The sequence below is a fragment of the Camelus ferus genome, chromosome 18 (genome assembly GCF_009834535.1).
Source record: "Camelus ferus isolate YT-003-E chromosome 18, BCGSAC_Cfer_1.0, whole genome shotgun sequence".
Classification (NCBI taxonomy): Eukaryota; Metazoa; Chordata; class Mammalia; order Artiodactyla; family Camelidae; genus Camelus; species Camelus ferus.
Genome location: NC_045713.1, coordinates 29,537,887 through 29,565,215, shown reverse-complemented (window position 1 = coordinate 29,565,215; position 27,329 = coordinate 29,537,887). Strand labels below are relative to the sequence as shown.

Here is a 27,329-nt window from a genome sequence, read left to right as displayed (position 1 = left end):
AGTGGATATTTCTGAATGTATCCCTCAGCAGAGCTGTTCATATCAGTGGGCATTGAGATGAATTATGCTCCCTGAAAATAGGCCAGTCTATCTTAAAAAAACCAGCCAGATAATGAAATGCATTAATGTTTCATGTGCTAACTTACTGCAGTCTAATAGAACAGCTTGCATTGTGCCAGATAGCATTAGTCACATAATTGTCCCTGGCTTCTTCAGTTTTAACAATAAAGGAGACACCCTCCCCACCCCAAAAAAACTAAAGTAAAGGAGATAACCGTACATATTTATTTCCTACAATTCAGTGTTTTCCATTTTATGGAGCTTTTATGCATGTTATCTTTTCATGTTCTTATAAAAATCCTATGAGCGTCATTGTGCAACATTGTATGACATCTGCCGATTTGTGCGCAAGGAAAATGAAGCTCCAGAGGTGTTGTGACTTCCCAGAGATCATATAGCTTGTTAATGACAGGGTCAAGTCTCAAATTTTCAAAATTGCTGTATAACTACTGCAGATCAACCAGCTGTTTTCAATGGGTTCTGGTTTTCAGATGAGTGAAATTTCTTTTTATGGAATACTAGGTTTCAGTTACGGTCTTTAGAAACTATAAATGGGGTATATATAGGCTTTTATTGTTCCTTTAATTTGTATTATGGAATTCAACTGAAACTATAGGAAACTAAAATTAGCACTAGGAGAATAAATTTAATTTCTAACTTACCTATTTATTTAAATGTTAGATGTGTTCTATTGAATTTGATATTTAACTTTTATAAAGCTTACTGGTATAGTAACATAAATATAAACATAAAAACATAAAGTATATTTTATTGATTACAGTAAATCCAAAAAAAGAGCAAAGCTGTTTTTAAGAAGTAGGAGATAAAATTTCTTTTAAATTTGAAACATGGGGTGTTTTGGTTTTTATTTTAAAATTCTAGGTCAGACATTTGATTCAACAGGAGATCTGTAGTATAAATTACAAACTATTTGATAACAAACTGAAAGAACTGACTGAACGCATTGGGAAGACACAGTGCAGGAATAAACATGAAGCAATAGCTGGTGAACTCTTCGTAAGTTTCTAAATTCATTTGATTTCATGTGAGTCCTTTTAAAAAGTAGAATTTAATATTTTACATGTTAGGAAAGAAAAAAACAATAAAAGTGGACCACATCTGATCTCTGGCCACAAGCTTGATGTGCTATACAATAGGTAATAGAATTTATTATATCTCAGCAATATTGGCCCTTGAGAAATAATTGTAGAACTATCAGCCATTCTGTGTCAATTGACAGGCTTGATTATATAAGCAGTTTCTTTTCATTCAAAATGTATTCTGTATTAGAGCTTGTACAACCTGTTTCAAGTGCTTGTTTTTTCCCCAAAGTTTTTTGTTTTGTTTTACCCTTCTAGAGTTACTTGCTGATTGGTGTTTCTACCAACATTCAGTTTATTGTAGACCAGTTAGAAATTTAATTGTTTTATCTTCCATTCTTGAATGTCTTATACTAGCATAAAACCTGATTTAAATATTTGGCTTACATAAGAATTTCTCATTTATTTGGGTGGATACCTAAGTCTCACAAAACTACATTGGCAACTAGCTTTCTCTCCATCTCTGTATGACATATTATTTGGTACTCTGGCTTTGTATTTATTTGCTTTTCTCTTCTAGGCAAAAATAACAAAACTTCAAAGACGTATTAAAAGGGTATTGTTGTCACAAAGGAATTGTTTGGAACCAAACGTGGTATCCAGTAACATAGCCTGTAAGGTTAGTATAAACATATAGGAGTTTTAATAACTTACTTGACTCACATTGTAAGTAGTTGGATTGTAAGGATGGAATGTATTTCCAAAGATAGGAAGTTTAAAAGACAATAAACTTATACTTGGAACATTTCTATTACTCTTATCTCTGGAGAAGATACCCTCAGGTAGCAAAAAGTAAATACCATTTGTATTTCTTTTATTAAGTGAGTAGAGAAATGATTTGTGATTGCCTGGACTGCCTCTCTTCCCACCATTTTGTTGTGATGAAAAGTTTCGGACACACATAGGAAAGCTGAAAGAATTTTACAGTGAACACTTGTATCATCAGTGCCTAGACGACCTTTATTGCTTTTTTTTCCCAAAGTGTTCTACATCTGTACTTGCTTATGCAGATTCTTTTTTTTTAATTTAATTTTTTACTTTGGGGGGAGAGATAATTAGGTTTTGGATTTTTTTATGGAGGTACTGGGGATTGAACCTTGGACCCTGTGCATGCTAGGCACACACTCTACCACTAAGCTATGCCCTCTCCTCCTTTACTGTTTTAATATATTTATTTTTGTCATATATCTGTCAGTCTAGTCTTGTCCTAAGTCATCTTTATATTGGGTACATTCATAAGTACTAATGTATTTTGTATCGGAATACACTTTGCAGTGTACACTTTCAAAATATTTCAGCATGAGTATCATTAAACAGAGTTTAGTATCTGTTTATATTTTTATATAACATTTAAAATAATCTTCAGTGTACATTTACTGAATTTTTTTCTTGTAGTGTCCTTATACCGTTTTGTTATCATATTTGTGCTAGCCTCAAAAAATCATTTGAGAAGCATTTCCTTCCCTGTTCTTTGAAAATTTGTGTTAAGGTTTTTATTATTTCCTTAAATGTTTGATAGAATCCACCTCTGAAAACTTTCTGGGCAAGGGGCTTTCTTTGTAGAAAGACTTTTTCCTGAAAATGTAATTCTTTATTAGGTATATAGCAATTTTTCTACTTCACTTTGTGTATTAATTTTGTAAGTTATCTTAGCAAGGAATTTGTCCATTCTATCTAGGTTGTTGAATTTTTTGGCATACAGTTATTGATAAAAATTCCCTTGTCCTTTTAATATTTATTGATCTGTAGTGATCAATAAATTTCATTTCATTGATCTCTATTTCATTTCTGATACTAGTATAATCTATGTTTCCTTTTTCTCTTAATCAGGCTTTGGATTCAATTTTTTCTTTTTCCAGCTTCTTAAGTGAGAAGCAGCATTGATTTTTAACCTTTTCTTCTAGAAAACATTTAACGCTATAAATATCCTTCTAAGCACTGCTTTTTCTAAGTACCTTCTAAGCATCTTCTTAATATAATCTGTATTATATAGTATTTTTGTTTTCCATCAGTTCAAAATAATTTCTAACTTTCGTTGTGGTGGTGTTCTTTGACCCCAAATGGGTTATTTGGAAGTGTATGTTTAATTTTCAAACATTTTTCTAGGTATCGTATTTTTATTGATATCTAATTTAATTTTGGTCAGAGAACATACTGTGTAAAATTTTAGTCTTGAGAATTATTAATACTTACTTTATAGCCCAAGATAAGCTTTCCCTTGGTGAACGTTCCCTGTACACTTGACAAGAGTATTGGGGGTAGTATTCTATAAATAGTACTTCTATGCTAAATGTGTCAAGATTGGTGGTGGTAAATCATGGCCCCAAAGATGTCCATGTTCTAATGCTTAGAACCTGTGAGTATTTTACTTTACATGGTAAAAGAAGCTTGTAGATGGGAAGATTATCCTGGTAGGCTCAATATAATCACAGGGGCTTTATTAAAAGGGTCAACAAAGTCAAAGACAGAAAATGGAAATAGGGCAATGAAAGCAGAGGTTGGAATGATTACACTGAAGATGGAGGCAGCAGCTATGAGCCAAGGAATGCTGGCAGCTTCTAGAAGCTGGAAAAAAAGGAAACAGATTCTCCCCTGAAGCCTCCAGAAAGGATGCAGCCCTGTTGACAATGTGATCTTAATGAAATTGGTTTCAAACTTATGGCTTCCCAGAAGTATGACAAAATTAATTTCTGTTGTTTTAAACCACCCAGTTTGTAGTAATTTGTTATAGCAGCATCAAGAAACTGATACAGAATGTGGTACCAGAAAGTATGGGGTGTAGCTGTAACAAATACCTAAAAAATGTGCAAGTGGATTTGGAGTGGTAGAGGCTGGTAGAATATTGAGGAGCATGATTTTCAAAAGCCTAGATTGCCTTGAACAGGCTTAGTTGAAATATAGATGTTAAAGACTGCAGGTGAGGGCTCAGAAATGCAGAACACCTTAGAGAAACACTATATAGTCTAAGAGAATACCTAAATCTTCATAAACAGACTGTTGGTAGAAATATGGACATTTAAAAGCATTGTTGGTGAGGACTCAAATGAGGAATGTGCTACTGGAAATTGGGGAGGAAAGGAGATTCTTGTTACACAGTGGCAGGAAGCTTAGCTGAAATGTGACCAGCAGTGAGCAGAATTTGTAAGTGACAAACTTGGATTTTTATAAGGTTGATGAGAATTTTGAGCAGTGTTGGAGGTTTGGCTTGATTTCGTGCTTATTATAGTAAAATGTGAGGGAGAAGAAGTAAATTGAAGGAGAAACTATTCAAAGGAACCAGGATTTCATTTGGGAAATTCTGAAGCTGTCCAAAACTCATCAACTAGAAGAGCAAGTTGGAAAATTGATTCATTTCTGGTCTTCAGTCTTATTAAAAGTATAGCAAAAGTGAAAGTCTCCTTGTTAAAGTCTAATATTTTTTAGTTCCTTAAACTTAGTATAATAGGATTAAAATGTTGTTGAAGAGTTGCAGGAAAATGGGGCACAAGACGATGTTCATGTCCCATGTCTCGGGTGAGTCCCTGGGACTCACCTAGCCAAGTGAGGGTCTTTGGCTTCCTGCAGAAAAGAATTAAAGAGCGAGCCATAGTAAAGTGAGGACAAGTTTATTTAGAGACATACACATTCCATGAATAGAAAGTGATCTATCTCGGAAGGGAGAGTGGCCCCAGGTTGTGGGGGTGGGTTAGTTTTTATCACTAGGTAATTTCATTCACTAACAAGTGGATTATTCCAGCTATTTTGGGGAAGGAACAAGGATTTCCAGGAATTGGGCCATTGCCCACTTTTCAGCCTTTTATGGTGCCAGTGGGTGTGCCATTTAGTGTGCTCATGTATTACAGTGAGCCTGTAATGAGGCTCGCGTGCTCCTGGAAGTCAAACCTTCCACCATCTTGGGCCTAGTTGGTTCTAATCAGTTTATGTCCTATCCTCAATGGCTATGTCATTCTTTTCATGGTTGTGCCCTGCCCCCTTCCCTCCTGTCTCGTAACTACTTAGGTATTTGTTTTTCCTTCTTTCCTTTTAAGCCAGGAAGTTGATTTGTGCTATCATTATTTTCATTTCTTTGAAATATTTTAAAAAATTCATTTTGGCAGAGTAACTGTAAACATGATCATCAGCCATTGAAACAGATAGAATTTAATATATGTTTTGCCATATGTATGCGAGAATATTTTCCAAATGAAATTCTACCTGTCAGCAATTTTGTGTGGAAGAGCACAGTTGGTAATCTTCCCCTCAACTGCTTTTTCCTCACTCAATTAACAGGTTGCAAATTCAGAGACTATGAATTTGAATAAGAATCCAGAGTCAGTTAATAGTCCACAGGAAAGAAAGACTTCTGTGAACTCTGAACCTTCTAACTCTTCAGAAAAAGCAAGTGAAAAGATTAATTTATCACAGGATCATAATGAGGCTGTTTCTGAAAGGTAGGCTTTTCTATAGAAATGCATAAACTTACTAATCTAAATATATGTTTGTAAACACAGATACTCTTTTTCTCAATTAAGCTTAAAGCTTAAATTAAAATAGCTTAAAGCTTCATATTTATATGAACACTATTTTGTCCATTATGGAGGAATGGAATTGGTTCTCTAAAGCTTTTATTGTCGTTTTAACAGTACTAAATAAAATTTTAAGTTGGTTAGGTGATCAGGTTTTTCACTGTGATGCTTTCCATCTTTGGTTTGACAACTGGAGTGATCAACTAGATCACTCCAGTAGTTTCTACTTCTATACATGGAAGACTCACAGCCCTATGAAACAGTGGTTTTAAAAAACTACACAGAAGAGTAAGACTAGGAAAAAGGTGTCTAAAATTAGTTCCCTGCATGTTGAAAGTAGTATCATGATAACTTCAAATTACGGTGAACAGGTTAACTTATTCGTCTAGTTGATCACAAAGCAGCTGAGGCACCTAACCTCCAATCTAGTCTAGTAAAAGATTTGGGGCTGACAGGGAAGAAGTAGTTTAGTTTAACAAAGAAACATGATTGATAAATCCTAGCCTGGATTGATATTCAAGGGTCAGGGGGTGTGGGGATGGGAGAAATTTTAATGAATTCTTTTCACTGGTGATTCTCAACAGTTTTGGAGCTTTATAGTATTATTTATTTATTCTTAACACTCACTCATTAAAATGTCCTATGATTTTGCTTTTATATGTTAAATTATACCTCAGCTTTTAAAAAGAGGCTATATATATATACATATATATATAATATATATATATATATATAAAATATGTAGCCAAAAACAAGTGAATTAAACGGTGGTCATTGTTTGAAGAACACCACCCTTTCCCCCAAATCACTACGCATGCTCAAGGATGCTATAAAACAAAGGAGAAGCATTACGAATCCTCACCATTTATAGGAGATTCTTGGTATTTGGGAATTTACGTGCAGTGCTGACTCTTCAGAAGAAATCCTAATATTCCATGATACTGAGGCCTGCATTTTAGTTTTGAACAGGAAGCTGTTATGAAGAAGGCATTTACTTAGTTGTCAAAGAGAAGAATCACATTTCAGTGAGTGTTTGTTGTTACCACTTATTGATACTTGTGCTGAAACTCATAAAGTAACAAAAAAGAAAAATAAAATATTGTTGATGGAAGTGAAAAAGTGAAGACATGATTAAAAGAGTAATTTATAGACTGCTATGTTAATATCAGTGGCTTATATCTGTAACATGAACAGTTCACCTTGTGCTCTGTAATGAAGGAAGAATGTGCAATTTATGAAACCATTTCAGGCAGCACTGTCAGCCCCTGGTGAGTGTGAGAATATGTGTCACAACTGTGTAACTTGACCCTGATGGGTAGGTTCAGTGGTGAGTTTTATAAAACATTTAAGGAAGAAACAATACCAATTTTAAATAAACTATCCCAAAGAATAAAAAAAGAGGGATTATTCCTCATTTTATGAGGCTAGATACTGAAATTTAGTAAAAATGATACTCTGATAATAAAATCAATTTAAAACCTTTACAGAAATGGAAAATTACAGTTTTACCCATGGAATAGATGCAGATATCCTAAACAAGAAACTCGTAAACCAAATTCAAAAATCTATAAAAGCTGAGTTTGTTCCAAGAATGCTGCCATGTTAGTTTACAAGAAAAAGTCAACTTACGTAATGTGCGAGGAGAAGAATCATCATCAGCTCAACATAGATGTAGGATCTGATAAAGTATCTGTTTATGATTAAAAGCACAATTTTTAGCAGACTTGGAATAGGCGGTGACTTCCTTAATCTGATAAAGAATATCTGCAAAAGCCCTAAAAAAGAATTTGATAGTGAAATATTGGAAATATTCCCTCTGAGATAAAAATGGAAGGATACCTGCTGTTGCCACTTTAATGCTATACTGGATATCTTGGCTAATGCAAAAAAATAAAAATTAAAAAAAGAAAAATGTAAAAGAGTCGAAAAGAAGGAGCAGTAAATATTACTATTCTTAGCTGATTGGGGGCATGTATGTAGGAAATCCAAAGGAACTTACAGATAAATTATTAGGATTGATAAGAGTTCAGCAAGATTGCCAAACTCAAATATATAAGGAATCAGTTGTATTCCTATATACGAGATACGAGCAATTAGGAAATAAGAAATTTATAAACATCTAATAGTGTTGTGATAGCATCAGACATATCAAGTACCTAGAAATACAATTAACAAGGCATGTAATAACTGAAGAAAATAACAAAACTTTGAGATATCAAAGAAGAATTCATTGGAGAAACGTACTATGTATATGGTTTGGACAATGCAATATTAGAAAATGTTTTTACTTTTGTTCAAATTAATTTATAGAGTACAATTTCAGTCAGTTTCCCGGTATATAATTTTATGGAACTTGACAAGCTGATTTGATTCTAAAATGTATATGTAAATACTGTGGGTTGAGAGGCCAAGATACCCTTTAGGTAGAGAAACAAGATGGAAGGAATGTACCATCATATGTCAGGACATTATGAAACTGCAGTAATTAGGATCATGTGATATTGGCAAGTGCTAGACAAATAGAGCCGTGTAACAGAGAGTCCAGAAACCCATGCATATATGCATATGTGATGTGTGTTGAAGACTGTATGGCAGATCATTTGGGAAATAATTGACTTTTAGTAAATGGTGCTATTCATATTGGGGGAAATATGAAAGAATTGGATCCCTGTGTCAGGCTATACATCAGTCTTTTGTGAATTAAGGAACTAAATATCTAGAGGGAAATTATAAAGCTCTCAGAAGGTAACACAGAATGTCTTCATGAACTTCGGATAAAGAAAGATTTATTAAGACACAAATGCCCTTGCCATAAAAGAAAAAACTGATCAATTTTACCACATTAAAATTAGAAACTTCTTTTCTCAAAAGGCACTATAAAGATAGTGGAAGACAGGCCATGGAATGGGAGAAGATACTCACAGCACATATAACCTATAAAGGACTAGTACCCAGAGTAAATATAAAGAACTTCAACAAATCAATGAGTAAAAGCCAGATAATGCAAAAGAAAAATGGGCCAAAGTACATCTACTTCTCAAAAGAGGAATTCCAAATGGCCAGTAAACATATGAAAAGGTGCTCATCTTCACTAGTAATCAGGGAAATGCAAATTAAAACCACAGTGAGATACCATTTCATATCAGGTAAGGAAAAGTAAAACATTTAAAAAATCTGACAATACCAGGTATTGGTGAGGTTTTGAAATAAAGGGAATTGGTTTTATTTAATATTTTGTTGTTGGGTGAGTAAATTGGCATAGTAGTTTAGAAAAATTTGGTATTACCTAGAAATAATTGAAGATCTAAATATCCTTTGACCTAGCAGTTTCATTCCTTGATATGTACCCTAGCTAGAGACATGTACACATGTGCAGTAGGACATATATATAGGAAAGTTTATTAGCAGCATTTTTCATAATAGCCGAAAACCAGAAGGAAAAAGCTGTCCATCCATGTGGAAAAGAAAAATAATTGCTGTAAATCCATACAGTGGAATTCTGTATGTTAATGAAAACAAAAGAACTACAGTTATATGTGACAGTATAAGTTACTCCCACAAAAAATATCATTGAAAAGCAGATGCAAGGAATACTATGATTCTATTCCAAGGAAGTTTAAAAATAGCCAGCAAAAAGTATATCATTTAGGAATTCAAAGCTACATCATCAATCTAAAGAGTAAAACAAGGAAATTATTACCATAAATGCTATTTATGGAGGGGATTTATGATTCAGGATAGAGGCACATGGGTTTCTGAAGTGCTGATAATTTAAAATGTATTTGTCTGAGTAGTGGCTACATGGATGCTAGGTTTGTAATTATTCGGCTGAACATGTATTTTTAATCCAATTTGAAAATAATTATTAATCAGAAATTTTAGATTGTTTGTCTAATCTTACTGATATATGTGGTTTCATAATTATAATCTTAATACTTGTTTTCTGTTTGTCCCATTATTTTATGGTCCTTTTCCCTTATCTGTCTGTCTCTCTACTCATTTTTAGCCTTTTTTGGGATTTTTTTTCCCCATTCTCTATTACCTCATTAATTATACCTTTCTTATTGTACCTTTAGAAGTTATCCTAAAGATCATGATATAGATTCTTGACTCTAATATTAGAGTCTAATATGAATTGCTGCTTTTAGCATTTTATAGGCAATTTTGACATTAGAACACTTTTAACTATTTACTGCTCCTCTGCATTGTTTCATGCATTTAAAATTTTACATTATTTTAAATCTCGTAAGACAATATCATAACTTTGTACAGTCACTCATTTAGTGTTACCCAAATACAGTTGACACTTGAATAACAAAGATTTGAACTGCTCGGATCCACTTATACATGGATTTTTTCCAATAAATACAGTACCTCTAAATAAAAACAGGTTCTTTCACATTTTCTTTTCATTTTTGATGTCTACTCTTAATAACACATGTAGCATCTATGGTCTTTTGTATCATATAGGACAACATTGAGGTAGGCACTGACAGACAATTTGTCGTGTTGACAGACAATGTAAACTTACAGTATCAATACATACAGGACAGTACTGTAAATGTATTTTCTCGTCCTTAGGATTTTCTTTTCTCTAGCTTACTTTATTATATGAATACAGTATATAATACATATAACATACAAAATATGTGTTAATCGTCTGTTTATCTTACCAGGAAGGCTTCTGGTCAACAGTAGGCTATTAGTAGATTTGGGGGGAGTCAAAAGTTACACTTCGATTTTCAACTGTGATGGGGTTGGGCACCCCAACTCCCTCAGTGTGCAAGGGTCAACTGTATTTACTCTTTCTTTTGCTCTTCATTTCTTCCTGTATTTCCATCTGGGATAATTTTTCTTCTCTCTGAAGAACTCCATTTATTTGTTTGTTTGTTTGTTTTAGTTCTCTGGATAAATTCTGTTTGTCTGGAAATAACTTCATTTTGTCTTTAACATGGATAGTGAATTATAGGTTGGAAGTTACTTTCAGCACTTTCAAGATGTCATTATGTTGTCTTCTGACTTTTATAATTTCTGTTAAAAAGTTAGATGGATCTTATTGTTCCTTCTTTGAGGATAGTGGTTGTAGTTCTCTGACTGCTTTCAAGATAGTCTACTTATCTTTGGTTTTCTCCAGTATACTGTATGATGCTCAGGGGTAGTTAATTCATCCTGATTGGGGCTTATAGTTTTTCTTGAATCTGTTACTTTGTATGTTTCATTATCTTTGGAAAATTCTTCACTATTATCTTTTTAGATACTCCTGCACCATTCTATCTCCTCCTTCTGATATTCCCATTACACACTTCTCTGTACACTCTGTCTTTTTTGTTCTTCATGCTTTTGTCTGGATATTTTTTACTAAACTATTTATTAATTCTCTCTTCAGCTGGATCCAAATGTTAAACTCATGTATTGAGTTCTTAGTTTCAGTCTGTTAAATTTTCCAGTCTCCTCTTCCCATTAGATTCATTTTTATAGATTCAAGTCTCCTGGTGAAATTCTTCACCTTGTCATCCACATGTTGAACATTTTAATCACTGTTATTTTCTGATTTATTTCTTACGACTCTTATATCTGGGTCACTTTGAGCTCTGTGTCTGTTCACTCTTTTTCATCTTTGCACTGTTTCTTACACCTACTGATTTTTTCTTTGAATCTTAGACATTGTGTATTGAAAATTGTGGAGGCTGTAAATGATACTAGCTTTTATCAGAGTGAATACACCCTATATTCTGGCAGGCAGCAGAGAGAGGCACACAGCCTCTTTTGTTGATGGTTTTAAAATATGCCCATAAGTTCTCCTCCTGTTAAAAGGTGGAGCCTAATTCCTGACTTGGGCTATACTTAGTGACAGCAAATAGAATACAAAAGCGGTAACATGACAGTTACCGCAAGTGCTGATGTAGAAGCTGCAGCAAGCTATCCAGAAGATCTAGCAAAGGTGGTTAATGAAGGGGTTGCACTGAACAGTAGATTTTCAGTGTAGATGAAACAACCTTATATTGCAGGAAGATGCCATCTAGGACTGGTAGCTACAGAGGAGAAGTTAATGGCTGGCTTCAAAACTTCAAAGGACAGACCGACTCTCTTTCTGGAGGTTAATGCAGCTGGTGACTTTTAAGTTGAAGCCAGTGGTCATTTACTGTAACAAAATCTTAGGGCCCTTAAGAATTATGCTAACTCTACTTCGTGCTCTATAAATGGAACCACAGAGCCTGGCTGACAGCACATCCAGGCTTGAATTACTAATATTTTACGCAAATGAATGTTGAGACTTTCTGCTCAGAAAAGATTCCTTTCGAAGTTTTACTGTTCATTGACAATGTACCTGGTCATCCAAGAGCTCTGATGGAGATGTACAGTGAGATTAATGTTGTTTTCATGTCTGCTAACACAACATCCATTCAGCAGCTGATGGATCAAAGGATAATTTCAACTTTCAAGTTCTTTCTTTTAGGTATTTTGTAAAGCTATAGCTGCCATAGATAGTGATTCCTCCAATGGATCTCTGAGCAAAGTAAATTGAAAACCTTTTGGAAAGGATTCACCATCTGGTTCCATGAAGAACATTCATGATTCATGGGAAGAGGTTAAAAATAGCAGCATTAACAGGACTTTGGAAGAAATTGATTCTAACCCTCATGGATGACTTTGAGGGGTTCAAGTAACTGCATATGTGGTGGAAATAGCAAGAGAACTAGAATTAGAAGTGGAGCCTGAAGATGTGACTGAATTGTTGTAGTCTCATGATAATATTTTAACAGATAAGCCAAGAGAGTGGTTTCTTGAGATGGAATCTATTCTTGATGAAGATGCTGTGAAGACTGTTGAGATGACAACAAAGGATTTAGAATATTAGCATCAACTTAGTTGATAAAGCAGAGGCTGGGCTTGAGAAGATTGACTCGAACTTTGAAAGAAGTTTTATAGTAGGTAAAATGTTATCAGACAGCATTGAATACTACCGAAAAATCAATCACTTGTGAAAGGACAAGTCATCTCTGCAGCAAATTTCATTATCTTATTTTAATAAATTGCCACAACCACCCCAGCCTTCTACAACCACCACCCTGATCAGTTACCAACTGTCAACATCGACACAAGGCCATATACTAGCAAAACAATTAGGTACAATTTACTGAAAGCTTGGGTGATGGTTAATATTTTTTTAGCAATAATTATGTTTTAATTAAGGTATGTACACTCTTTTTTAAAAATAATGCTGCTATACACTTAATAGACTGTAGTATAGCATACAGTACAGTATGTATAGTAAACGTAATTTCTGTATGCACTAGGAAATCAAAAAATTTATGTAACTCACTCTGTTGAGATACTCACTTAATATTGTGGTAGTCTGGAATTGAACCCACAATATCTCTGAGGAATGCTTCATTGGTTACCATTTGTATTTCTTTCTACTAATGAAATTAAGCAACTGTTTGTTAGTCATTTGGGTATCTTTTTTCATAAAGTTTCTCTAAGACTTTTGAATGTTTTACTTTTGCACTGCCAGTGTTTTTTGTTGTTTTTTTTTTTTTTGTCAGATATATTTACTACAAACATCTTTTCCCATTCCAAGTCTTTCAACTTCATAATAGTGCCTTTATATGAATAGTGCCTTTATATGAATTGACTCTTCTTAATTTCAGTGTAGTCTTTTTTTTTTTTTATAGATTATACTTTTCTGATGAATGTTTCATCTGGTTTTAACAATTTTCTCCATTTTCCCTCAATATTCTTAAAACTTTGTCATAGTTTTTTTCTAATATCCTTGTTTTATAACTCCAGTATCTTGATTATATGTACATATGTTTTTTTTTCTCTCAGTTTCCAGTCATTTGATTCTGTTTGTTAGCATGCTTGATAATTTTTGAAGAATTAGTGAGGCTCTGAATAGTATCTTCCTATAGACAAGATTTATACTATTCTGTCCTCTGGCAGATAGAGAAGGGCCTGGTCACCTAATCTGCTCAGGGAGTGATATAAATTGAAGCTTGTTGAAAAGTCTCCTTTTGTCTCTAGTTCACACTGGCTCTTAAGATGTAGCCCTCAATGGATTCTAGCTGAAAGCTTGAAGTACTCACCTGGGCCTCTCCATCTTGGTGGCTTCTAAATCTTAATCCTTACCTCCTCAGCCCATAATTCCAATGAGATTGCCAAAAATTCAACTCTGCTTTTTTAAGTCTTTCTGCTTAATGTCTTAGACTCCTAAATATCATTATAGTTGATGTACTATAGCAGCAAACAAAAATATTAAAAACATTAGAACTATAGAAGTATTAAATGATGAATTTTGAGATTGATAAAAGATTTTGACTATAGTATAATGAACATGTGAAAAGAATTGTTATAGTTTTCTTGTACTTTAGCAACAAAATAAATATAGGTATCAATCTTTCATCCATTATGTGACTATTACTAGTAGAAAAAAGTATATACAAATAAACTTTGTAAGTTTTGTTAGAGACCAAAAATGAGCAGAAGAATAAAATACTATTGATAAAAATTAGATCTGAACCTTTTTTGTTTATTAAACTTAGACATAATAGCTTTTGTTAGAATCTCTTATTGATAAATTTGATATGAGAAAATGATTGAATTAAATATTTGTTAAAAAATGTACATGAAAACAATTGATTTCACAAAATGGAAATCAGTGTGTAGGAAATGTCATCTTCTGTTCATGAAGTCTTAACTGCTATAGGAGTTGTTCTTTTGCTGTAAACAACCAGAAAACGAGACTTAAAAAAAAGAATTATGTTTAAACATTGTTCAACAGGGAGCACTAGACTATGATCCCTATGAGAAAGGAAACAAATGAAATACACCCTGCCATCATCCAGCTTACTGCCTGGAGGCATTTCCCAGGTTGAAGAGCAGGGGTGGGAGGAGCCCGAACAGCCTGGTGGTCTTGCTGTGTTTAGATCAGATATTGCGGAGTCTGAGTTATCTAGAATTTGTGAGGCAGAGCAATGAAGAGAGGCAATTGCATAAAGGTAGAGCTCTGAAGGTTTACAAAGGGAACCCCTTGTATCATTGGCTGAATATAGATCTATACGTGCAAAGGATGAAACTGCAAGAGACTGGGGTAAGAACCATTGAAAAGAAGGCGGCCAAACATTTCTTGGAGGTTGCACAGGAGCATTTTGCTTTCTCACTGGCTATAAGACGAGACTTATCATGGAACGACAAGTGGATTCCTTAGATGGGTATTGCTGTAGTGGGGCTAAATTAGTCCTAGACTAAAGACTGCAGTGGACCTACCCCACAAAACTAAAAGGACTCAAAGGAGTTAAACTAATCCTGGGTGATTTAACTGCACGCCAGGACAAAGTCCAGCACTCTCTGAAGAAATGAAACATCATCCAACAGTGTAAATTTTACAATGTCCAACATCTAATAAAAAATTATGCGTGCAAAGTATGAAAAATATAACCCGTAACAAGGAGAAAACTGAAATGATAGAAACTGACCTGGAATTACTATGGTTGATGGACTTAGCAGACAATAGCATAAAACTCTTCATGTCCACAGTATAGAGGAAAATGTCAACATGATGAGAGAAATGGAAGATTAAAAAAAAAAAAGACCCAAATTAAACTTCTAGAGATGAGACAGTGACTAAAGCGAAAAGTACATTGGACAGGATTAATAACAGATAATTACTGGCTTTTTTAAAAATTAGTGAAATAGCAATAAAAACTTGAGACAGAACATGTGGAGAAAAAAGATTAACAAAAAATGAACAGAGCATCAGAGACCTGTAGAACAGTATCAAGCAGTCTGATATATATAATATATGTATATATCATTGAAGTCATCAGTAGGCAGGGGGCAGGGAGGAGAACAGGAAACTATGACATCTAAAATTTTTCCAAATTTGATGAAAATTCTAAAATATCCATAAATAGAAAGATAGACAAAAAGCTTAACAAACCTAAGCAGAAGAAGCATAAAGGAAAAGTACATCATAACCAAATGTTATGTTGTTAAAAGTCAATGGTGACAAGAGAATCTTAAAAGCAGCCAGAGAGAAAAGACACATTCCATAGAAATGAACAAAAAATAAGATGAGAATTCTCACTGTAAACTGTTAAACTTTAGAGATGTCGAAGAGAAGACATCTCTAAAGTACTGAAATAGGAGAGACATCTCTGTATCGTTGAAAGAGAAACTGTCTACAGTGTCTACAGTTCTACACTCAGTGAAAGTATCTTTCAGACATGTACGAGAAGACAACTTTTTCACTAAAAAAGTGAAAGAGTACGTCCGCAGCAGACCTGCACTACAATGAATATTTAAGAAGTTTCTTCACGCAGAAGGAAAATTATACCAGACGGAAATTTAGATCTTTGCAAAGGTAAAGTAATGAAGAGTGCTGGAAATTATAAACATGTGGATAAACATAAAATATTTTACTGTATTTCTATATAGGGCATATATATATATATATGTGCCCTATATAGAGGTATATATATATGTATATCCTCTGTGCTATGTGGTGGGTGTATGTTATATATATAAAATATTATTTCTCCATAGTATTTCTATGTATGGGCAACAAACAGTTGGAATTTTAAATTTTAGATTAATGCCGTTTACAATAATATCAACGAATATGATATTCCTAGAGGTAAAATTACCAAAATATATATGACTTAACTTCAAAACTACAAAGTTGACTTCAGATTTCTAGTCCAGCATGTAAGATGTCGTCACTCCATACTAACAACAAGTGAAAAGCTGAACAAACTGAAAAATCAACTCTTCTTTGATCCACCAGAGAAGTAAGGTCATAGAGCAAATTACCGCCCCCCAAGTTGAAGAGAGAAACAAGCAGAAACAAAGAATTAAAACATCCTGGAACTGTAGCAGAAACCTCAATGGCAACCACTGCTGGGTAGGTAAACCTACATTGTAATTTATCTGAGTAGATAAATCTGAGAGTTAGAAACTCCAGGGTAGGGGGGTGCCCTGTTATGGAGGGGGGCGCAATTTTGTGAGCTTTACCTCTAGGAGCTCCACTGATCTTCAAAGTGAATATTGGAGAAAAATCCCCTCATGCTTCCAGCAGGAGGCAAGGTAAAAAGAACCTTTTGAAATACACCAGAGCAGTCTTAACAAAGCCTGCCCTCAGGAGAAACTGTTACCAGAGATTAACCTACCTGTGGGAAAAGAAATACCCAACACCTGCTCCCTCTAGCCTTCCACAAGGAGGAAGAGAAATACCCAATTCTGGCTACCTCTGGCTATCCTGTCCCACCTAAGTAAGATGTGAGGACTGAGATGCATCAGTGAATTTCACACTGAAGTGGCACAGACTCCCTAAAAGACTGACACTTAATCATAGGACTGGTAGATTGCTTCCCTCCCCCCACATTTTACCACTTCTTCGCTAAAAGCCTGTTTACCATAGTTCTTTTTACTCAGTGCATCATGTCTACCTTTCAACAAAAAATTACAGGATATACTAAAAAGCAAAAAACACAACTTGAAGAGACTGAACAAGCACCAGAACCAGAGTCAGATATGACTGGAATGTTCAAATTATCAGACCAGAAATTGTTTTTTAAAACTATGACTTACATGCTTTAATGGAAAAAGTAGTCAAAAATGCAAAAACTGGTGGGTAATATAAGCAGAAATATGGAAATTCTTTAAAAAAAAAAAAAGAAGTACTTGAGGTCAAAAACACTAACAGAATTGAAGAATGCCTTTGATGGACTCATTGTAGAATAGATCTGGCTGAGGAAACAATCACTGAGCTTGAGAATATGACAATAGAAATTTCTAAAATGGAAAAGCAAATAAAAAAAAAAGACAACACAGAAACCCAGAATATCCAAGAACTTAGGACAACTGCAAAGGGAGTAACATATGCATAAGTGGAATACCAGAAGGAAAAAAGAAAGGAACAAAAGCAGTATTTGAAGTAACAATGACAAAGAATTTCCCTAAAATTAATTTAGACATCAAGCCATAGATCCAGGAAACTTGGAGAACACCAAGAAGGATAAATATTAAAAAACGTACACTGAGGCATATCATATTTAAACCTCAGAAAATCAAAAGATAATGTCTTGAAAGAAGCCAAGGGTAAAAACGCCTTACCTATACAGTATAGAGGAACAAAGGTAAGACTCACATCCAACTTCTTAGAAACTATGCGAAGAAGAAGAGACTGGCTTGAAATATTCAAAGTATTGAAAGAACAAAACTACCAACCTAAAATTCTGTATGCTGCGGAACTATTCTTCAGAAGTGAAGAAATACATTCTCAAACAAAAATTTAGAGTATTTGTTGCCAGTAGACCTACCGTGTAAAAAATGTTAAAAAATTTCACAGAAAAGGAAAATACATCAGAAAATCAGATCTATATAAAGAAAAGCTCATCAGAGAAGGAATGAGTGAAGATAAAATAGAACCTTTTATTTTTCTTATTAGTTGATTTAGCTGATGAGTTTGTTCAAATTAATAGCAATAGTGTATTTGGTTATGGATGCTTGTGTGTGCACACCCACACTCGTGCACTTGTGTATAAGTGAAATAAACGGCAGCAATAATTCAAGGAACAGGAAAGAGGAATTAGAAATATTTTGTTATTATAAGGTACTTGTACTTCTTGTGAGGCAGTATAGTATTATTTGAAAATTGACTTGGATTAGTTGTAAATGTAAATGTATATTGCAAACCCTAAGGCACCACTAAAACCAAGTGTAATTGATGTGCTAAGAAAGGAGAGAAAATGGAATCATATAAACTGTAATTTTATCCTTAATTGCCAAAACTTGGAAGCACCAGGATATTCTTCAGTAAGTGAATGGGTAAATAATCTGTAGTACATTCAGACAGTGGAATACTATTTAGTGCTAAAAAAGAAATGCACTCTCAAGCCATGAAAAGACATGTAAGAAACTTAAGTGCATATTACTAAGTGAAAGAAGCCAATCTGAGAAGGCTACATGCTGTATGATTTCAACTATATGACATTCTAGAAAAGGCAGAACTATGGAGATAGTAAAAAGATCAAATGTTATCAGAGGTTAGTAGGGAGGGATGAATAGACTGAGCACTGGGGATATTTAGGGCAGTGGAATTATTCTGTATGATACTGTAATGGTGGACACATGTCATACATTTGTCAAAATCCATAGACTGTCTAACACTGAGAGTGAATCCTGTTGTAAACTATGGACTTTGGGGATAATGATGTTGTCAGTGTAGTTTCATTAGTTACAGCAGAGTACCACTGTGGTACAGGATTTTATGGGAGGTTGTGTGTGGGAGAGGATAAGGGGGTATATGAGAAAACTACTTTCTGCTCAATTTTGCAGTAAACCCAAAACTTCTCTAAAAATAGTTTATTAATAATTTTACAAAGTAGAAAATATTGCTGAGAGAAATTAAAGGAGACATAAATATATGGTGAGATATGCCATGTTTACAAATCAGAAAATTCACTGTTAGTGTCACTTCACTCAAATTGTTCTGTATATTTAAAGCAATCTTAATCAAAATCCAGCATCCTTTTCTGTAGAAGGTAACAAACTGATCAAAAACTTGTGTGAAATGCAAAAGACTTAGAATATGAAAACAATGCTGGAAGACATACACTACCTGAGTTCAAGACTTACCATAAAGCTGTGGTAATTAAGACAATGGTGCTGGTGTAAGGATAGACGTGTAGATCAGCAGACAAATTAGAGAGTATGGGTATAGTCTGCTGGTTTTCAACAAAGATGTGAAGGTAATTTAATGGGAAAAGATAGTCTTTTCAAACAATGCTCCTGGAATAACCAGAGGGGAATAGTGAACCTCAACTTTTACCTCACACCGTATACAAAAATAACTTGGAATGGATCATACACCATTCCAAAAAAAATACAAAAGCTAAAAAATTTAAAACACCTAATAAAAAATGGTACATCCCTGTGTATAGAAAATTCATGCAGCAAATTTATGGACTTACTGAAATTTATGTCAAGATTTTCTTAACAAAAATTCTGATTTTAAATGTCAAACTCCTATTGGAATCGGAGTCAAATGGGAGCAGAGACAATCTTCTGACTCAGAATAATCTGTAACCATGATCAGCATCACTTATCATCATTGCCTCAGTTTAGTAAATGTGTGGTAAATATTGCTGCTATAGTGATATAATATAGAGTAAGGGCAGAATTAATTTTTTAATATCTTTATTTTTTACAGTTCTATATCTGTAAGAGTCAAAAGAGTTTTAATGGGTTTCTTTTAGTTATCATTGTTTCATTTTCGTGAAGGCTAGTATATGTGCTAGAGTGACTTCTGTATATTTTCTACATTTATGTATATTGTATACTTACAGATTGTACATTTGGGTTCATTGTAAATGGATCTCTATTAAGTTTTAAGGACCTGTTGTTATTGGATATCATGAACTTTTAGCCATATAATTAATTGGTAATACATGGAGTTTCTTGGGTATTTGGTTTTATCATCTTCATCCACCCCCACCAATTGTAAGATTAAAACATATCAATTATGAAATATTAAATTAGAATAATTCTAACCATAGATTGCATGTTTCAGCCTAATAATGCATGCTTAGTTTATTTTTTGTTTTTTTAAATCATTTTAGTAACAGTGATGATGTCATATTGGTTTCTGTGGAAAGTCCTGATTTGACAACTCCAATTACATCAAATCCAACAGGTATCCTAAGTTGATTAAAATGTGACCTGTCAAATTAGAAAGCCTCTAATCAGTATTTGTTTAAAATTGAAAATTGAATATTATCTTTTAATACAATAAAAATTTTAATTCTACTCTCAGAGTTATTTTATATCTGTGATTAATACTACCTGAATAAATCAGTGATTCCTTAATAAAATTGAGGTTTCTTTTTAACCTTGTATTTATCAATTTATGGCCTTTTGTCTCTTTACCACGTTTGTTTAATGGCTTTGTAAATTCTAAGACTACTTACTTTTCTTATCCGTTTTTACTTTTTTGCTCTGGTCTTGTTGATGGTAGTGGTGGTTTATTATTTGTCTTTTTGTTTTGTCTTTGAGTTATCTTATAGTCTATTAAGATTTAAAGTTTGGTTAATCTTTAGTATCTTTAATTTTTTTTAACTTTTAAAAACAATACTTTGTTACTCTTTAGAGTTTTTCTCATTACACTTATGTAAAAATTTTTAACCTTAGCTTTCCAATAAGTTTCCTTTCTCTTAAAATAGCTATCTTGTTGGCCCATAATTTCTTATTCAAAATTCCCCATTTCATTTTCATTTTTACTATATATTAGAGAATTTAATTTGCATCTTAATTTCAAAAAACTTTGTCTCCACTTATATAGCTACTTAATTGACCCCATGATTTGGGCTGTTAAGATTGTAAATCAAATAATTAAGGGATATTAAGCATTTATCTGAGGCTTTAACTGGTTCTATGAAGAAGCCTCCTTAGCTATCTCAGGTGGTCTAAAGATGCTACAAGTAAAATGTACATTTCCAAGTTTATTTCCTCAAATGCTGTAGTAATTTACAGATTTTTTTTTAAAAGAAGAGTTACTAATATTGTTATGAAGTTACGTAAGGACAAAATCTTTTGAACCAAAATTAGATTTTGCATTTTTTTTGGACTGATTCATTGATCTTTGGAATAGGTAAAGTCAGTTAAGTTACTGTTTATAATTATATAATGGTTAATGAGCATCCCCATTATTGTGTCCTCAGCATTTCATATATTGTAATGTCTATAAATATTTAATAGTTAATAAACTTGTCAAATGTTCATATTTTAATAATATTCTTCCAGATAACGGAAAAGTTACATCAGGAAATTCTAACATTTCACCTGATGCTGAAACTGAAGCTGTGGTAGGTCCTAAATATTGCCTCTGAATGTTGTTTATTTGAATATGTTAGATGTAGGATCTTGAGTGTTGCTACATGTTGGATGACTTATCTTGTCATTCATTCTTTGAGAGATTCATTCTCTGAGAAACTAATGTCTGACTAGTTAAGATGACCAAGTTCCAGTCCAGCTTAAACATTAAAAAGCAAACAGCTAATGATAAACATATTTCACAACCATAGTTATTACCAAATAACTCATTTAGACTCTGCTTAATCATATTCTCAGAAACCATATACAGTATTGCATGAGCTTCTCTTTCATAGTGGAGTAAAATTAAACCATAAGACTTAGAGAATTTTCAATCTCTAGCTTCTAAATGGTAATTTTAAAAGATACGTGTTCTATTTTTTAAAAACATTTTCTGTTAAGGCAAAATCATAATCCTTAACAACTTTTCAGGTTATAGAGAAGAAACTTGATTCTGTGATTGATCTGACAAAAGAAGGCTTGTCAAACCGCAACAAAGGTAAAGGATTGTCTTTCTTTTTCAAGACAGAGGGAAAGGTAACAACTTAAAATACATTTGACCCATTTTTGAAGTTTAACTTTGTGTGTTAGTTGTGTGTATGTTAATAGCTCTATGCACTTTTATCACATGTGTAGATTTGTATAACTGCCACTGCAATCAAATTACACAACTGTTTCATCACTACAAGATTCCCTCATGCTATCCCTTTATAGGATTTTTAGGGGTTGCCCTCAGTCCCTGTATCCTGGCAACCATTAATTTGTTCCTCACCATTATAATTAAGTTATTTCATGAATGTTATATAAATGTGACATAATATGCATCCTTCTGAAATTGGCTTCTTTTACTTAGCATTTCTCCCAAGGGTCATCCAAGTCGTTGTATAAGTATTCCTTTTTATTGCTGAGTAGTATTCCATGATGTGGATGTGTAATAGTTTATCTCTTCTTTCACTGAAAGATGTGTGTTGCTTGAGACTATTAGAAATCTCTTTCCTGCCTGTGAGACACACCTTTTTCCTTAACCATAACAATAGTGGCTGTGAGAGGAGTCTAGGGCATAACGTGTGTAGAGGGAGAGTCACAACAGTGCCCTCCTTCTCATATTTAAACAAAAAGAAATGAAATACAGTCTCTGGGGCTGACGATCAGTTATGTAAGGTCTCATCTCTTACTACTGGCGCTTGAGTGTTTGCTGTGCTCTTTTGATGAAATACTTGAATTCACTTACTAACATCAGTAAATTCTGTAATATTAAAAAAATGGAGATTATGGTAGCAACTACATAGTCCAGTTCTTTCTCCTGTCTCAACTGTGGATCCAAAGGTTGAAACCATTGGGATCTTCAGGCACCTCATAATAGAATCAAAAACACTTTAGTTTCCAATTTCATGATGAAGATTAGAATTATAAATCTGAAAAATGAATTGAAGTCCATGATGAAGTAATCATTAATAGATTAAAATTAACAATTTTAACATTAACTTTAATCATTAAGATTACTAAATATTTCTTTAAACTACATGATACAGAATTTGAGATGCAGTAAAATAAAAAGAACACAGATTCATTCCATACTTTATGGGTTTTTTAAAAATATTTTGGGGGGTGGTAAATTAGGCTTATTTATTGTTTTAACAGAGGTACTGGGGATTGAACCCAGGACCTTGTGCATGCTAAGCATGCACTCTACCACTGAGCTGTACTCTCCCCCCATTCAGTGCTTAATAAGTCATACCTGTAACTGGGGGTGGGGTGCGGCTTCAGTTTGAAATCAAGCAGTTAGAAAGAAGGATCATGCTAATTCATGATGCTTACTCATGGTCAGTGTGAATCTATCTTGTAAAATATTCAGTTCTGAATAAGGGTATATAGTTAGATCAGTCTTGGATTGTTTCCCATATTCCCAGGCTTCATGAATGGTATCACCAGCTCACACAGTTTCCCAGGTCAGAAGAGGAAGAGTCCCTTTTGACTCATCAATATTCCTCATGCCACTGTCTGGTCAGTTTTCAAGTCCATCAGTTCTTGTCCCCTGAAAAGCTAACAGATCTAGTCCATTTATTTCCTTATTTCAGAATTATATCATCTTTAGCCTTGTCTATGGCAATATAACCATATTTATGTCTGTTTATGTTTAAAATATTAAATGTTTTAAAAATATTTTGAACTAAATGAAAATGAAAACAAGCATATCAAAATCTGAGGGATGCAGCTAAAGTAGGACTCAGAAGGAAATTACTAGCATTAAATGTTTATATTAGAAGTGGAAAGTCTAGAATGAACAATTTAAGCTTCTGCCTTAAAATGCTAGGATTAAAAATAACAAATTAAACCCAAAGCAAGTAGATGACACTTCAGTAGAGAAGATGTGGGGATGGCAGTTAAACACAAGAAGACATCCTCAACAGTGTTATTCCTTAGAGGAGTTAAGACCATAATGAGATACAACACATCCACTAAAATGAAAACAACTAAAAATAGGCAAAGTGTTGGTGAGGATGTGGAGAGACCTAGAATTCTCCTGTTTTGCTGGTAGGAGTGTAAAATGGTGAAACCACTTTGGAAATGGTTTGGCAGTTTCTCAAAACATTAACTGTACTCTTACCAAATGACACTGTTATTCCACTCTTAGGTATTTACCCAAGAGAAATGAAAGCCTGCATCTACACAAATGTTCATGGTAACTTTATTCATAATAGACCCAAACTAGAAACAGCCCAATTGTCCATCAACAGAAAAATGGATAAATAGGTTGTGGCGTATCTATCTGTACAGTGAAGTACTACTCAATAATAAAAATGAACAAAATATTATTGTATACAACATGGGTGAATCTCAGAAACAAAATGCTGGGCAAAAGAATTCTGCATACTAGGTGACTTGATTTATGTCAGATTCTACAAAAGACCAGTCTGATCTTCAGTGGCAACAGACCTGTGGTTTCATGGGCCAGCGGTGAGAGGGGGATTGACTGAGAATGTTTCGAGTCCAAGCTCTTACTGCTGGCCACACAATGAGCCAATAGATCGAGATGAGTTGTTAGGGTAAGGAATAGTGCTTTATTCAGAAATCTAGCAGACCAAGATGGTGGACCAGTGTCCCAAAGAACCATCTTCTCCGAGTTAGAATTCAGGCTTTGTTTATACTAAAATGGCAGGGCGTGTGGTTGGTTGCTGCAGACTTCCTGGTGCCAGAATCCTTTGGTCTTGTAGCTGTCCACGTAGGTCCATGTCCAGTCACAAGTTCCTATAAACCTCCAACAAGATAAATGTTACTCTCTGTTCTGCAGCCTTTTATCTCTATAAGAATGGAAAAGTGTTATACCTTTAAACATCAGGGCCTTGAGAATGGGCTGCCCTGTTTATTTTAGAATATAAGGCAACATTCTTGTAGCAAAAGCAGTAGAATACAGTGGTTGAAGTAAACAGATCCATTATGGAGTCAGATTTATTCTTCCCAATTACAGGAAGGGACCCTATTTGGGGTAATAAAAACTGTCTTGATTTTGGTGATGATTACACAGTTGTACCTTTGTCAAAACTCAAAGAATTGCACATTTTAAATGAATGCACTTTATTGTATGTAAATTATATCTGAATAGTTACTTTTAAAATGCAGGCTTTAAAAAGCATGTCTATGATAAAAATATTTTCATGAGTGAATGTTTGTTTACATATGCATACATATGCAGCAAAGGTCCTGGAAGGTCAAACACCAAAGGGTTAAGTTGAAACTTGAGGCCACAAGTCTAAATTCTCACATAGCAGTTTAATGAGGAGGAACCTTAAAATAAATAATGGGGTACTAGCTACTGTTGCTTTGAGAATACAAATTGCTAAAGTAACCATTACTCATTTTTATACAGGTAAGGATAAAAGCTGCAGAGTATCTACAAGACATTGACATTGATGACACAAAGGATGTAGACATTAACTGGTTTGGGACAAAAGTCCTGTTTTGTCTCATCTTGTCATCATAAAGTTGAGTTTCTGTCTTAGCCTGACTTACTTACCTTGAAAGAAAGGATGTTAGTTATGGGAAGTTATAGTAGAATTTTTTTTTGTATGAAACTGTTCACTTGAAAATTTGAAGGGGGTTATTTGTATCAGCTCTTCTACACTGATGAACCTGCAGATTATGATTTCACAAATCTAGTTCTAATTAATTAAACTAGTTAAAAAGGCATTACAGATTCTCTTTAAATTAAAACCATAAAATCATTACCTCTTCTAAAAAGGTTTTTAAACATCAGTAAGCAAAGTGACTAATAAGTTAACTTTGAAAAACAGTGCAATCTTAATTATCCTTGTCAGTTAAAAGAAAAATACAAGTAAATTTGATTTGGGGAGATTCATAAAGTATATTAAACAGCTGTATCACTGTACATACAATGGATCTAAAATGGTTTTTACTGCTTATTAGCTGCATTCAGACTTCTGAAATTTTTAGCTACCCAGCCCTACCACTTTCCAGCATGGAGCCCCATTTCTTACCATCCCCATAATACTCCCTCTGGTTCTTCTCAAACCATCCTTGCACCTACTACACCTGCTTTCTCTCTCTCACACCCACATTTTCTCTATTTTCCTCCTTTTCTTTCTTCTTCTAACCATCTCTCTTTCTTTCAGTCTCTCTTCTATCTCTCCTCCCTCTCCTCTCCCTTTCAGCAGTCCACAGTTTGTAGCTAATTCCCGCTAGCTACCGTGGATCTCAGCAGTTGAGATACCTTCAGCCCCAGCCTGCGTGATTTTTAGTTTGAATTCCCAGGTCTTGTGTGTATCACACATTCATACAGGATTGTAAATGGCTCTGTGTTTGCAAACATCCTCATTGACCTAATAGCAGAATTCTGCCTCTAACAGTACTGTGGGAATCCCTCTCCCATGGGTAATTTTAGTTCCCAGTTGCATCATGACTTAAGTGTTTTACCTTAAATGGGGACTTTTTGTCACATTAGAGGAAGATTCTCTATATGTTTTATACCTTTGGGTCTTGAGCTTTTATCAAAAGTTTATCTTTTGAAATAATCACAGTTTTATAATTTTAGTGCATGTGTAATTACTACCTAAGACATAAACTGCTGCTTGCTTAAAGGCTATGGGATTGATTATTGCAGATAAATTTTACTTTTAAACCTTGTGTTGTTCACAGAAAGTCCCACATCTACCGTTGAGTCGCCTACAAAAGCTGTTTCAGTCTCAAAAGAGACAACCCCAGTGGTGCAAAGTGCAGCCCAGGTACTAATATTAAATGCTCTGTAAGGGATGTGCATTCCAAATTGAGTGCAAGTACCCATTTTACTCATGAAGAAACATTTGAGTCACATTTCAGCTTAGAAAGTGCTTTGATACACTTTTTTAAATACGTTATTGTGAGTCTACTTACTTACTCGATTAAAATACTTTAATAAATTTTCCAGAACTACAGAAGTTAAAACAAATACATTTTTAATCCAACAAATTCAGAAAGATTTTTAAGAGTAATAGTCATTGCTGATGACAGTGGACAGAAATGGGTACTCTCGCACCCTCACACTTCTCATGTAAATTAGCACAATGTTTGGGAACACAGTTTGAAATTGAGATGGAATGTTTCTCCAGAATGTCTGGGACCTAACCCATTCTGGATTAGTGATATTCCAGAGTGTAGAGATCTTACCTTCAGGAGACGCTTATGCTTAAAAAAGACTACATCCAGCCTGGAAGCATCCTTTTGTTCTTAGAATTTTGATAAATGGATTGAGGAATGGGAAATGTATATTGTAGAACTGCGGTTGACCACTTGAAAACAG

The 27,329-nt window shown here is 34.0% G+C and overlaps 1 protein-coding gene across 11 annotated transcripts in view; it reads left to right on the top strand.

Annotated features, from left to right (window-relative positions):
• The window catches only part of ATF7IP2 (activating transcription factor 7 interacting protein 2), a 46,664-nt gene that overhangs the window by 17,759 nt on the left and 1,576 nt on the right, over positions 1-27,329 (top strand). For 8 of the 11 annotated variants that reach the window (XM_032460819.1, XM_032460818.1, XM_032460817.1 and 5 more), the window contains 7 exons: positions 943-1,077; positions 1,681-1,779; positions 5,430-5,590; positions 20,287-20,360; positions 21,467-21,528; positions 21,968-22,034; positions 26,690-26,775. In XM_032460819.1, coding sequence (XP_032316710.1) covers positions 943-1,077; positions 1,681-1,779; positions 5,430-5,590; positions 20,287-20,360; positions 21,467-21,528; positions 21,968-22,034; positions 26,690-26,775 — 684 coding nt within the window. The remainder of the gene's footprint in view (positions 1-942; positions 1,078-1,680; positions 1,780-5,429; positions 5,591-20,286; positions 20,361-21,466; positions 21,529-21,967; positions 22,035-26,689; positions 26,776-27,329) is intronic. The other 3 variants (XM_032460821.1, XM_032460827.1, XM_032460826.1) reach the window with 1 other exon arrangement.